The sequence below is a fragment of the Bos grunniens genome, chromosome 3, assembly GCF_055505025.1.
Source record: "Bos grunniens cultivar Pamir isolate PY7600 chromosome 3, Bosgru_T2T1.0, whole genome shotgun sequence".
In the NCBI taxonomy this organism is placed as follows: Eukaryota; Metazoa; Chordata; class Mammalia; order Artiodactyla; family Bovidae; genus Bos; species Bos grunniens.
The window spans coordinates 68130690-68144988 of NC_141167.1; the positions used below are offsets into that span (position 1 = coordinate 68130690).

A 14299-nucleotide genomic window follows, 5' to 3' on the forward strand; every position below is an offset into this window, starting at 1 on the left:
TATTATTGAGCTTTAAAAAGGAAGGAGGTACTGATACATGATACAACACATGGAAGAGCCTTGAAGACATTATGCTAAATAAAAGAAACTGGACAAAAAAGGCCACATATTGTATCCTTCCTTTTATATGCAATATCTAGGATAGGAAAATCTGTAGAGACAGAAAGCAGATTAATAGTTTTACCAGGTGCTTTAGTGACTTCTCTTTGGACTGATTAAAAAGTTCTGGAACTAAATAGTAGTGATGGTTGCATGACCTTGTGATAAACTTAATGTCACTAACTTGTACACTTTGAAATGGCTAAAATAGTACATATTTTTGTATATTCACATTAAGACATGTTTTGAGAAAAAGAGGAAGAACCTGCTTTTAGAGTTTATTCATTTTAAGAAATTTTAAGAAAGCTGCTATAATACCGAGTTTTTGCATCCAAGGCGCTCTCTCTAGTGCTCACTGTTTTTCCACTTTCATGCAAGGTCAGGTTATTTGTCAAATGTTTGCCAATGTGGGATAATTCAAAATTATTTTAGGTAATGTGGATATTATTACTTAAAATGAAGAAAAGAAAAAATGAGTGGGTCTAGAGAAAAATAATGCAGCAAATAATAAACATAGGTGAGAAGTAAATAGACAAAATTTATGAGGAAGGTATTCATGTGAATGAAGTTTCAGAAATACTGAGTAATCTCAAACTCTGATTTTTCTGGTGAGTTCAGTTTAGATAATGACCACCAAATAAATCATCTGTCTGTAGTTTATGAATTGGGGACTGGAAAAGGAGAATGGAGAAGTGATTTTTAGTTTTAACTTTTTTGTCTGATCCCCTAGCAAAAACTGATCCTAAAAATGAAGAAGAAGAAAAGCGGCGAATTGAAGCTCGGCGAGAGAAACAAAGACGCAGAAGAGAAAAAAACAGTGAGAAATATGGAGATGGATACAGGTTTGTGCTTAGTAGAGTCAGAAAATTGGACTCATTAAAAAACTGTTTCCAGGATTTGAGGGTGGGAAAATTGAGTGAAGATGGCCAAAAGGTACATAACTTCCGTTATATGGTAAATAAGTTCTGGGGATATATTGTACAGATAATGACTGTTGTTGACAGTACTGTATTATATATTTGAAATTGCTAAGAGAGTAGATCTTCAAGGTTCTCATCACAAGAAAAAATTTACAACTAGTGAGGTGCTGGACAGTAACTAAAATCATAGTGCTCATCATTTCATAATATGTACATATATCAAATAATTATGTTGTACATCTTAAACTTATACAATGTTATATTTTTTAAAAGATTTTAAAAATCAAATTTTAAAAAAGATTGTATTTTTAAAAAAATTATTATTGTTGGTGTTTTAACCTGGTATTACAGTTACTCTACAGTCATGTAGAGTTAGCCTATGTTTGATACCTGTCTCAAGGATATCGACAGATATGTTCAGTTTGCTACTCTCCACCTCCTCCATAACTATTTGCTCCTCAAGGTCTAAAAGAATGCTTTATTACTGTCCTTGAGACTTTCAAGCCGCTGACCATCACTCTGTATAGATTTTACAACTAGAATTCCTGGTTTTTCTTTGTGCACAAGCAATAATCTATCTGGCCAAAAGAGATTGTGATGTTTCATTAATTTTATGATACAGACTGATTTCAGAAATGCGATCAGAAAAAATATGTCTTAGAATCAATAAAATACTATGTTTAAGCATCAAATAAAAAAAACACCTAAACATGTTTCTTAGAAAAGGCAGATAAATTAATTGGGATGTGAAAAAATTCCTGAGAGTCAAATGAAGAGGATTGATCAAAGATATATAGGAATGATTTTGATTTTTTGATATTTACAGTCATCCCTTGATATGCATAGTGAATTGGTTCTAGGATCACCACCTCTTCTACGCAGCCTCCACATCCCCAACCCCTTGGAAGACCAAAATGTGAGGATGCTCTTTGAGGGTTCTCACCTCGTTAAGATTAGAAAACTAAGACCCAGGGAATTTAAGTTGCCTAAAGTCACATAAGGGTGCTAAGAAATAAACCCAGCAGTAGATTTCAGATTCTATACTCTTACTCAGGAAAATAAATATAATAGTACTCTAAGGAATTAGGTGGAAAATGGAGACTCAAGATAAAGAAACCCATTAAGAGACTATTGTCATAATTTGAAAAAAAGGAAGTAACAGGGATATATGAGATAAGAATAATTAAATGGGAGAAAAGGGACAATTCATTCTGGAGTGACTCTTGAGCTTTTCAATGAGTGCATATGTCCAGTCCAGGCCTGTTATTCACCCTGAAGTGATTTTTGATCATCTGAGAGCTCTAATAGAGTGAATTATGGTTTTCTGGTGTCCTACCTACCTTTGTTTCTACTTCAGTGATTTGGAAGCTTGAAGATAGAAGAGTGTAACGTTAGTGGAACTTTGGAACTTGATACTGCTTGAAGTTTGCTTTGGCTTTCTGATCTAGACTTGAAGTGGATAGTTAGGGTTAGATGAAATAGGTCCACTGATTCTGTTTTTCATACCCAGTAACTCCAGTGTGGTCCAGAAATGCCAATTAGTATGATGACAGTGTTGTCCAGACAGGTACTTAAATGCTATTTTTTTTCTGACTTGAGCTAAATTTAAATCAGCCATTACTTGGAGAAGAGGAAATCATTTATGCTGGTAAAATTGATTTCATTGGTATAGCCTTATGAATGCTTTCTAAGTAAATAAGGTAATATTTAAAGAAAAACTTTTTTTTTTCCCTTTACAGAATGGCATTCACATGTTCATTTTGTAAATTTCGAACATTTGAAGAAAAAGATATTGAACTCCATCTGGAAAGTCCTTCACATCAGGAAACATTAGATCATATTCAAAAACAAACCAAATTTGATAAAGTGGTTATGGAGTTTTTGCATGTAAGTAGTTATTTTTGAAGTGAGAGGCACTTGATCTGACATTTGAATTTCTTAGATTTTCATCGTTACCCATAGTTCCCCTGTTCTATGTTTCTAAGAATTCAATTTACTGTTCACTTAAAAAAAGTTGTGTTAAACTTAGCTTAGAAGTAGATGTGAATTCCTCTTTCATAGATTATAGATTTGTGATTTGAGAGTACATTTCACATTTTTTACAGAAGTTTCTGACATGTGTCAGGAAAATTCCTTTAACAGCTGTTTATTGATACCAAATCAGCTATCGTCTATTAACAGGCTTCTATGTACCTGATGTTGTGCTGGGTATTTTTCTTCATATTTCACTTCAACCTTATACCAATTCGTCTTTATCCTAAAAGATTATGCTCAGAGCAGTTTAGTGACTTTCAATAAATGGAAGTCTGAATTGAATTCAGAGCCAGAGAGCCTGATTGTTTAGCGTCCTTTATCAGGATGTGGTCATCAGTTCAACAGTTTTTCTCTAATACTTAAGAGCAGGTGCTATGCAGGCACAGCACCTGAAGACACTGAAGACACAGACATTGCCTTTAGTGAACTAACAGTGATTGGAAATCAAACACACACACACACACACACACACACACACGCACACAGATGACACTATTAAGTAGAAGAGGCCTGAGTGATAGTGTAAGTAGAAGTGACTTGGAGAAGGGTAGGATAGTTTGGGCCAGGGCTGGAGCTGGACTGCTAACTGTACTTGCAATTAATTTGGGCAAAAGAGATGGAATTGTTAGAAGGTTAGAAGTACAGTGATCCTGTATCCTTGGAGAATTGTGTACCTTAATTAAATTTCTTCTGTAATTTTGTTTAACTGGTTCCTGTCATTTAGGACATAAGTATTCACTTGCTCTGAGATTTCTTGTCTATTCCAGCTGTCTTTGATCTCCCTCTATATATATATGCCTAAAATATTAATACATCTTGAAAAGTAAATACTTTTTGTAGTTTCCTGGTACTTCATTATAGTCCTTTCAATTAGATTGTAAGCGCCTTGAAAACATCAGTTTTATATAACAGGTACTATTATTTTTCATAGGCCAAGCATGGTGCTGGGCCTATACTGCATATTCACTAAAAACTTTTTGGATTCTTTCTATTTTGTTTTCTAGGAATGTATGGTAAATAAATTCAAGAAAACATCTATTCGTAAGCAACAGACAAATAATCAAACAGAGGCAGTCAAAATAATAGAAAAGGATGTTATGGAAGGTAAGTTAACAAATTCATTTAGAAATTTACATATATATTTTATATACCATAACCTATTTCATTGTAAATGATGCCCATTAGAGTGATACAGTACATAGTCATATATGGTAGGTCTGAGTGGGTTATCAGAAATGAACTCCTTTGATTCCTGTTCTCATGCTTACAAGTTTATCACTACCTTCTCTTACGTCTTTCACTTCATTTCCTTCATAGAGAAAGTATCCGCTTTGCCTCTAATGGAAGATACAGTCATCCCTAGGTGTCTGAGAGAGAGAGGTTTCAGGACCTGCTTGAGGTATCAGAATATGCAGATACTCAAGGCCCGGAGTTGGTTTTCCAGTATTTGTAGATGCAGAAGCCATGGATACAGAGGGCTGCCTGTACTTGTATATGTCATCTATCTCTCTTATTCCTTCTCATCTCCTTAAAGACCTCTGCTCAAACTGTGAATTCTTCTCTTCTGTTTGTCAGTCTTTCCTTGTCTTTTGATTTTGTCTCTGAAGCCTGTACACTTACTTAAACAAATTAAAAAAGACCTAAAGAAAAAGAAAAACACAGACACTAATTCCTCTACAACCTGCCTCTCTCTTTAAACAACCACACCTCTTTAAGCATAGTCCTCACTGTCTCTTTCTTCATTCTCACTGCTTTACCCGCGGTGGACAAGTTTCTGCTATCATTGGTGTACTGAAACTGCTGTGATGGAGGACACCAACACCAACTTCAGTTTTATTCGGCAGCGTTTTCCACTGATAACTCTGTTGTTTATGAATCTATTTCCTCCCTTGGTTTCTGTGGTACTCACTGCCTCTCTTTACTCCGTTGTCATTTTTACTCTTTGTGCTTTTCTTTTTCTACTAAGCTTTTAGAAGTTGATATTTTTCAGTATTCTGTCAGTCCTGTTAACATTTCTCTATATATTTCTTCCTGATGAATTAATTTATATACAGAATTTAAATCAACATCTATATGTTGATTACGTATAGATTTATATCTCCAGCACAGATATCTCTTCTGAACTCCAGTCTCCTACATCTAGCTGCCTACTGACATCTCTCTTTAGCAGTCTCACAAATTGAACATACTAAAACAATGTATCCTTCCCTTGAGTATCCCCCACCCCATGAAGAAAACAAGACAAAATTTAACAGGTATCTCCTTCATTTGTCTTGGAAAGTGGCCCCATCAATGCCAGAACTGTGCAGTTAATCTTAGTACTTAGATTTGCTTTACTATGTCTGTAGTATTTTTGTTCAGTCGATTCTCGATTCTATCTTTTGAATACGTAACAAGTCTGTTTTCTTTACGTCTTTTTTAAATACTGAATTTGTTTAAATCTTATGTGTTCTATTTTTCTAATTAGTTTCCTTCCTTTCAGTCTTATCTCTTATTCTACTACATGATTTTATTACTTGAAGAATTTAAGTAATAAAGTGGCTTCCGTATCCTCCACAGAATGAAGTTCAAATTCCTAGGCATGGCATACAAACCTCTTCATGATCTTGGCCCTGCTCTTTTTCCCTTTTGTTCCTTCTTTAGTCTGTGCCCCAGCAATACTGAATTACTTGCAGTTCCCAGAAAGTGCCATTTTCTCTTAGATCTTTCTTTTGCATAGACAGCTGTTTCTCTGGGTCTGGCGGAGGTTGGTTCTAGGACCTTCCTGCAGATACCAAAATCTGTCATGCTCAAATCCCTTATGTAAATTGGGTGTAGTATTTGCATATAAACCATGCATGTCTTCTTATATACTTTATTTTTTAGACATTTTCTTCAATCTTATTTTAAATGTATTTATTTTTGATTGGAGAATAATTACAATATTGTATTGTTTCTGCCATATTTCTTATATCATCTCTAGATTACTTACGATACTTAATATAAATAATTATCAGTGTGGAGTTTTGATTTTTTGGAACTTTTTAGAAGGTTTTTTTTTTTTTTTTTTTTTTTAATATTTTCTGTCCATGGTTGGTTGAATCTGCAGAGCTGGAACCAGCAGATATAGATGGTCACCGTATAGTACCTTACAGTATTACTTCAAGAATGACATGTGAAAGATCATGAAGATCTTTTTATTTAGTTGAAGCTGCATGTTATCTGTTGTTTTCTTAATCAAATGTCATGATAAATTCAGTTGCCCAAGAAAGAGCCAAATCAGTTTTTCTCAACATAAAAAAATACATGATTCTTTAAAAATGATATAATTCTAAGGAAACTGGTGTGTTCCTAACAGTTTTTCATATGCAGCATTTAAAGAAAATTCCTACGAACGTACATACAACTTACTGCTGCTGCTGCTAAGTTGCTTCAGTCGTATCCGACTCTGTGTGACCCCATAGACAGCACCCTACCAGGCTCCTCCATCCCTGGAATTCTCTAGGCAAGAACACTGGAGTGGGTTGCCATTTCCTTCTCCAATGCAGGAAAGTGAAAAGTGAAAGTGAAGTCGCTCAGTCATATCTGACTCTTCGTGACTCCATGGACTGCAGCCTACGAGGCTCCTCCGTCAATGGGATTTTCCAGACAAGGGTACTGGAGTGGGTTGCCATTGCCTTCGCCATATAACTTACTAATTTAACATATTTACTAAAGTCCTATTATGTGGCTGGCACTGTTCCAAGGAACCAGAGATACAGTGATAAGCCTGGGAGCCAAAGCTGTTATTTTCTTTCTGTTGAGATGTGTAGAAATCAACAAATAAAATAGGTTTTAAAAACATATAAAGTAGCCTTCACTTGTAATAACCCTCAATCACTGTTTTTAAGATCTAACATATATTTTTGTCTTTTATGAATCCAAGTTTGACTTCTTTTTTCCGTCTCTACTCACCCACATTCATAAGCATGAAAATTCTTATTTTACTACAGAGTCAACATTTTTATATTATATTTTTTGGGGTTGAACTTACAGGCCTCAGAAAATCATTGTATAAGATGAGTAGGAAATATAATGTAATTATACTTTATAATTTTAATCTTTTATCCATATAGTTTTTTAACGTCCCGTAGACTGTAAACCAGGAGACACTGAAACAAAGCCAAGGACATAAAACAAGGTGTAAAAATGTCATGTATTGAAATCCTAGTCTGTTCTCCTGTCACTGTGTAGTTATGTTAGAAATCAATATCAAAAGATACTTGAAAATAACCCACATATTTTAAAGTGCAATGTGACATTTACCAAGAGAGATCTTTGACTTAGCTATTGAAAGCCTCAATGAAGTTCACAAGCTGAAAAAACACAGGTGATGATTGTAGAGAAGAAAACATTTAAATGAGAAATTAAGATCAAAATGAGAGATGAATATCAAAGATACTTTAAAAACCTCATGTATTTAGAAATTAAATGTCCACTTTTAATTGATGTGTGTATCTAAGCAGCCATAACAAGGAAACTATAACAAAAATGAAGAGAGAATTTATCAGGTTTTGTTACATGCATTCTGAAGCTGCTCAGTGCAACTAAATACCATGTGGAATCTTGAATAAAGTATGAAAGCAAATAATTATCCTTTCATTTTTAATCTATGCAGATTTATGAGCTACGGTAGAAAAACTCTATACTCTGGTCCTTTTTTTTGGAAGAAGGAGTATAAATCATAATGGAAATGAAATAGTGAAAACTTGATTTGTCAGAAGTATATGAATCATTGCTTTTCTTATTAATAGTTGCATTTCTTTTGTAGGTGTTACTGCAGACGATCACATGATGAAAGTAGAGACTGTTCACTGCAGTGCTTGCAGTGTGTATATCCCTGCTTTACATAGCTCAGTTCAGCAGCACTTAAAATCTCCTGATCATATCAAAGGAAAGCAGGTCAGTTTTAATCTACCTTAATGAAGTCAATGAATTATTTATTTAATCCCTTATTGCCCTTTAAAGGCTATTGTTTCACACCTGCCTACTTGTGTACAATCCAATTAATCTCATGAGTGACTTAGTGTAAAGATACTTAGAGAGGCAGTGTAGTATAGTGGTTAAGTGTAGTATTGTGGGCTCCAGAGCAAGACTTCTGTGAATCCTGGTTCAGTACATACATACGTTAAGCAAGTAATAAACTTTTCTTTGTCTAAGTTTCCTTATCTATAAAATGAGGATGGATAAATCTTATGTGATTAAGGATTAGTTTAATTAAAATGTAAAAGGCATCTAAAGTAGTACCTGGCACATAGTATGTATTCACGAAATCATAGCTGTTATTGAACTGCTTTTTTTATTGTTAACATTTTTTTAAGGTAGTGCAAAATTGTTTTATGAATGTGTTTGTGTATTTAGAACAAAAAAGAAAGACTTGTTTTTTGATGATTGGGAAAAATAAAAAGCCAGTTACTTTCTATTGTTACATTTTTAGTAGAATTTACTCAGAAATTCTAGGAAAGTTTTACTATTTTCTTCTTGATTAGTATTATTTTGCTCCTATGTTGGTTAGTTTTATTTAGTCAAATTTATTTCAAATAAAAATATTTATTTTGTGAGAAATTTGTTTGAAAAGCAAATTAAAAATTCAAGTATTAAAGGCTTTAGTTTGATAGCATGAAAATTAATAGTTGGAGTAGTTGGGACTGGGAAAGGTAGCTCCAGAATAGATAGGAGAGAAAGCAAGTGTTTAGTAGACCTGGACTTAAAGAGCATTTAGTGACTAGGTGTTTTTTGTTGAAGTTCACTGGCTTTTTGAATCTTCATTGTTTTAATTCATAGATCATTTGGATTGTAGTCACAATAGCTTTTGTTGTTCTATCGCTTTATTTGCCAGAAATTAAGTCATTTAATTCTAAGAATTTGAGCATGCAGTCATTTTAATTAAGGAAATATTTTTCATGGCATCGTTTTCAAGTGTCTCAGTGTGTTCTGTTTTTCATAGGCTTATAAGGAACAAATAAAAAGAGAGAGTGTCTTGACTGCTACAAGCATTTTAAATAATCCAATAGTGAAGGCACGATACGAACGTTTTATTAAGGTAAGACTTGAGAGCAAAAACTGGGTTATATTGTAATGTTGTAACAGTTAAATATAGCATGGTAACTCTTTGTGATATTTAATATAGCACAAAATTAGGAGAATTTTACTTGATATCATACATACAGGTAAAATGTCTTTTTTCGTAATTGTTGGGATTTGTTGGGGGCAGGAGCAAGACGCCATTCCTTTCTCATTCCCTTTCTAGCTCTGGGTCATTTGAGAGATACACAAGAATCTTGATAGAAGACCCAAATGTCAGCTTTATCCTTGATTTTTTTTTTTTTAAAGGTGACTTGGATGATATGTCTTAGATAGTTATTGTGGACTTTCTAATATTTCACTCCTAGATAGACTTACCTCCCCCCAACTTCTGTGACTGCTTCAGCTGGACAGCAGTAGGGTTCGCTTAGTCGACCACATGACAGAGCAGACTAGAATGCACCCTTTCCGTTGCTTAGAAGACATGAAAGAGGGTCTTGATGCCCAAGTGAATCCCTTCTGTCCCCTCTTTTGGTGTTCCTAGTGAAGGGAAATTCCTAAGAGGAATGACCTATCCAATTGGAATTTCTTCTTCTAAGCATACCAGTTAGATAAGTCATTCCTGGATAACACTTGGATGGGAAGCAGGAAGTTCAGAAACTTTGCTTCAGAAACAAAGCTCCTGCTCATAGCATCACAAGACCAGAAGGAAGGAGGTTTGCTTCAGTTAGGAAACTCAGAGGTGAACAATTAGGTAGGTATACTTGGCCTACTGCTTCTCAGGATTTTTGCCATATATTATTCCAGTGATCCTTCTTTACATATTATTCCTCAACCAGATGACTTCCAAGCTGAATATATTTCAGTTCTTTCTGCTTGTTCCAGAAGGCCCTATTTTCTGATTATTTTATTTGGCACTGTTTACTGCACACTGTTTTTAAAAGGTGAATACAGCCCTAATTTGAAATCATATTTTGTTGGAGATATGGTGTCAAAAAGATTAAAGCATCATAGCTAAATTAGGAAAGATTAGATTTTTATTATTCTTGCTATATCACAAACTTGAGAGGTTAATTGTTTCCAATGATGTATGAAGGTAATTTGTAATGAGAAAAGAATACAAAGTAGAATTTCTGTGTAAGGTGTTCAAGCTACACTTTAGAGTGTAGCTTCATGGAATGGGAGATGTTGGGATATCTTGCCTCAAGTACATACTGTGGAGAAAGTAACTTAACTGAGAATCTTCTAGAACCTTGTTACTCCACGCAATCCAAGGATCAGCAGCATTGACATCACCCTGGAGGCTCTTTAGACATGCAGAGTATCAATTCATATCCAGGCCTATTGAATAAGAATCTTCATTTTAAAAAAAGATCATAGTTGATTTATACGCATGTTAAAATTCAAGAAGCACTGGTGTCTCATTACTCGGAGATGCTCTTTGTCTGGCATTTTTTGTCCAGCTCCATTTCTTGCTGTTCTAGAGTCCACAGAAAACTTCAGCTCATAATCAGCTCTGGTCATGGCTTTAAAACACTTTGATCTTTAAGTGCTTAGAATGACAAAATACCGTTTTAAATCTTTGTCCTGTGAAGTAATCAGTTCATCAATTTCTCCCAGTTCTCCACTTATATATGTTCTGCCTTCACTGTGGCCTGGACATTCATGGTCAGCCCTTACAACAGTGCAGTGCTGCCATTCTGAAACTCTTTTCTTAATTTTTCTACTGCTTACTAGTTCTCAGCTCTGCCATTTATGGTTAGCTTTACTAACTGTCTTTCCTGCTAAAAATATCATGGAATTGTGCCAGTATTATGTTTGCCAGATTTCACTGCAGTTCACAATAATTTTACCTGCTATCAATCAATGTAATGCGCTTCCTGTAGTGACTGTTTCAAACTTTTCACTCTTCACATATCCAGATTTTATTCTTACTCCTTTCACTTACCATATTCTTATCTCTTCTCTAGCTCTAGGGAGATTGAAGACCACTGGATGTGAACTCTAACTTTTCTCCTTTCTCCTTTAGAATTATGTATTTTTTTTCTCATTGTTATATGCGAAGGAAAATATTCTTCTTTGTGCTTTATCTGTGTTCTTGTTTCATCAGTTATTGCCTTATTTTTATCGGATTTTTTTCCTCCATTTATTATCTTACTACTTTTTCCCAAAGAGACATGTTTATGAGTTTCTTAAACTAAAAATGACTGAACTTTTCCTAGACTTTAGCCCTTCTTATCTCTTCTCTTACCATCATACTTGAAAAGGTGGTTTACCCTGCATTGTGCTCTTTACTTCCTATATATTATTCACTCTTTAATCTAGTATTTCCCAATAGGAGGTGTATGATTAGAATCCCCTGTGAAGTTAAAATCAATTAAAAGCTACCCAGGCCCCTTATAAGACCTTTTGAATTAGGGCTTCTCAAACTTTTCTGATAAAGATATCTCTAAATGCGTCTTAAATATGCAGATTACCAAACTTCTTTCCTGGACACTTGATTCAAGAGGTTTAGGTCTGAAATTATTTCATTTTGTGCTTTTAGCAAGAGCTTCAGGACTTGATTAAATTAATACAGAGTTATGGACTCTGGGCCAGTGCTTTGAGAGCTTAAGAGGGAATTGTGAAGTTCATTCATGGGTAATCATTGCTATCCAACTTCCATTTACATTATACTTTAGAAACTGTTCTAAGATTACCAGTGACTTAATTTAATTTTCAAATAAAAATTTGTAACATTTTATTGTTTGTTATTTTAAACATGCAGAAGTTAAGGGGATAGTACAATAAATCCCTCAGGTACCTTTCCTCAGCTCTAATTATTACCAGCTTTGGTGAACTTTTTCGGTTGTTTTCTACTGTTACCTATTTGCGTCATATAACAGTGTTGATCTATTAATTCATTCTTGAAACTTTGTTTTGCTAGATGATATTTTATAATCCTAAGTTTCTGCATTAAGTATTCATTTTCTAACTTCTGTCCCTGTGTACAAGCTTTTTCAGTAGGCTTTATTCTCAGCCATTTTTTTTTTTTTTTCTCATTTCCTCAGCTCTGCCCTGGACTATCCTTTTTAAGACCTGGCTTCACTATTCACTGTGCAAGCAATTCACAAATCTAAATATCTGACTTTGAAGTCTTTCCTCTTCTGAGTTGCAAATTTATAGTTGCCCTTTAAACATTTAGACCTCTTAAATTCAAATTATATATAGTACATACCTGCTGCTTTTCCCCATCTTAATTTACCCATTCTGTCAATGGTGTCACTTTTACCCTTTCGTTTCCTGGGCTATTAGAGTAGCCCAGTGCTAATATTTTTTCTCTTGCTACAGCCACTCAACCTGCATCTTCCTACCTAGTGTGTCTTAAAGTGTAGCACCAGTCTTATACTTCCCTGTTTTAATAACCTTTATTGTCTCTTCATTTCTTATATTATTAATATAGCCTTCTGATATGCTCTAATTTATGAGACATAATCCAGATACATAATTATTTAAGTAAATTAAAATACTAAAGTTGTGAATGTTTAGTGAATTACCGATTTATCTTTTTTAAAGTAAAAGTAAAGTATGATACTTAGTTTGTTTCTGATTTTCATTTGAATTTTCAAACGTACTGATTTTCATTTGAATTTTTTAAAGAGAACTTGTAACAGTAGTGCATTGAATACTGATACAATTAATTAGAACATGAATCTTCATCTTCTTTGTTTTATGGAGTATAAAGTACTGACTTCAGGAATATATATACCCACATTGGTATGAAATAGGTACTCAAAAAATATTAAATAGATTTAATATAAGTTGAAATTAAGTTTCAAATAGTATTTATTTTTAATGATATAGCAAATAAAAATTTCACTGATTAAAAAATAAATGCGCTCTTTTAAAAGCTTTTTTTTTTCATGTTTTTAGGGTGAGAATCCCTTTGAAATTCAAGATCATTCTCAAGATCAACAAATAGAAGGAGATGAGGAGGAAGAGGAAAAGATTGACGAACCTGTGGAAGAAGAGGAGGAAGAGGAGGAAGAAGAGGAGGAAGTGGGGGAAGTAGAGGAAGCAGAGGAAGTAGGGGAAGGTGGAGGAGTGGAAGGAGTAGGGGACACAGAGGAAGGAGGGGATGTAGAAGGAGAGGGGGAAGTGGGGGCAGTGGGGGAAGGGGAGGGAGAAGGGGAGGGGGTAGGGGAAGGAGAGGAAGAAGAAGCAAAGGAAGAGCCTGTCGGCTTTTCTGTTGACCAAGCAGAAGAAAATTAAATATAAGGTATTAGTCAGTTTTAAAAGAAGCTTTAAATTTTGTCCCAATGTGGAAAAGGGTAAGAATTTCAGTAGTTTAAAATATGAGAGTTAACACCCATGTTGCATGCATTCCACACATTACAATTTGTTTTATATAATTTCTAAATGTTCGGCATTTGTTTAATAAAATGAAGGTAAGACTATTTTAGTTTAGTTTTTATAGCTACCTAACTTAGTTTCAAGAAATTGTTTGTATAATTTTTAAGCTTAATTTTTATTACTTTATTGGTGTTGAGGATAACAGATGTGTATTGTTAGTATGTCTGTTCTAATCATTTGAACTTAAATGCTGCTCTTGGGAGTATATATTCCAGTGTGCATTAATGTTTTGAATACTTACCCTAGAAGAGATAAGTTGGGCAAGTATTTTGTGCTCTGTGTATTTTTTTACTGCATTGGACATTGAATATAGTAATTTGCGTTAAGATACGCTTAAAGGCTTTTTGTGACCATGTTTCCCTTTGTAGCAATAAAATGTTTTTTACAAAATTTCTCTCCCTGGACTAGCAATTTAAAATGAAACACAATTAATCAAATGACTATATAAAATTGGAATTTGCCTTAATATATGAGTTCATCTTGGTATATGAGTGTTTTAAAATAATTAAATTGACTTGAATTAAAGAAAAAAATTTATTTCACTTTTTTTAAAGTATGATTAAAATATTTTTAAACATAATTTAACTAGAGATCAGCCTGTAACTGACCTGTTTATACTTGTTTTAATTCACTCATTTTCTCTGTGCCTGTGTCAGATCTTGAAATCTTCTTGGAAATACATTTGAATACAAATAATTTTCATAGTGATGTTAATTCTTTTGTCATGCCTGCTTTTGGCTGAAGAACCAAGAAGCAAACGATCACTTTTTAAAAAAAGAATTATTTCTCTTGACTATTTCTCTCCTTTTTAT

The 14299-nt window shown here is 34.0% G+C and overlaps 1 protein-coding gene across 8 annotated transcripts in view; it reads left to right on the plus strand.

The window, feature by feature from the left end:
- ZNF326 (zinc finger protein 326) overlaps positions 1–13877 on the plus strand; it is a 34883-nt gene extending 21006 nt beyond the window's left edge. For all 8 annotated transcript variants that reach the window (XM_086391090.1, XM_086391086.1, XM_086391089.1 and 5 more), the window contains 6 exons: positions 830–941; positions 2759–2906; positions 4058–4157; positions 7843–7973; positions 9019–9114; positions 13008–13877. In XM_086391090.1, the coding sequence (XP_086247216.1) occupies positions 830–941; positions 2759–2906; positions 4058–4157; positions 7843–7973; positions 9019–9114; positions 13008–13346 (926 nt within the window). In that variant the 3' untranslated portion in view covers positions 13347–13877. The remainder of the gene's footprint in view (positions 1–829; positions 942–2758; positions 2907–4057; positions 4158–7842; positions 7974–9018; positions 9115–13007) is intronic.
- The last annotated feature ends 422 nt before the right edge of the window (positions 13878–14299 follow it).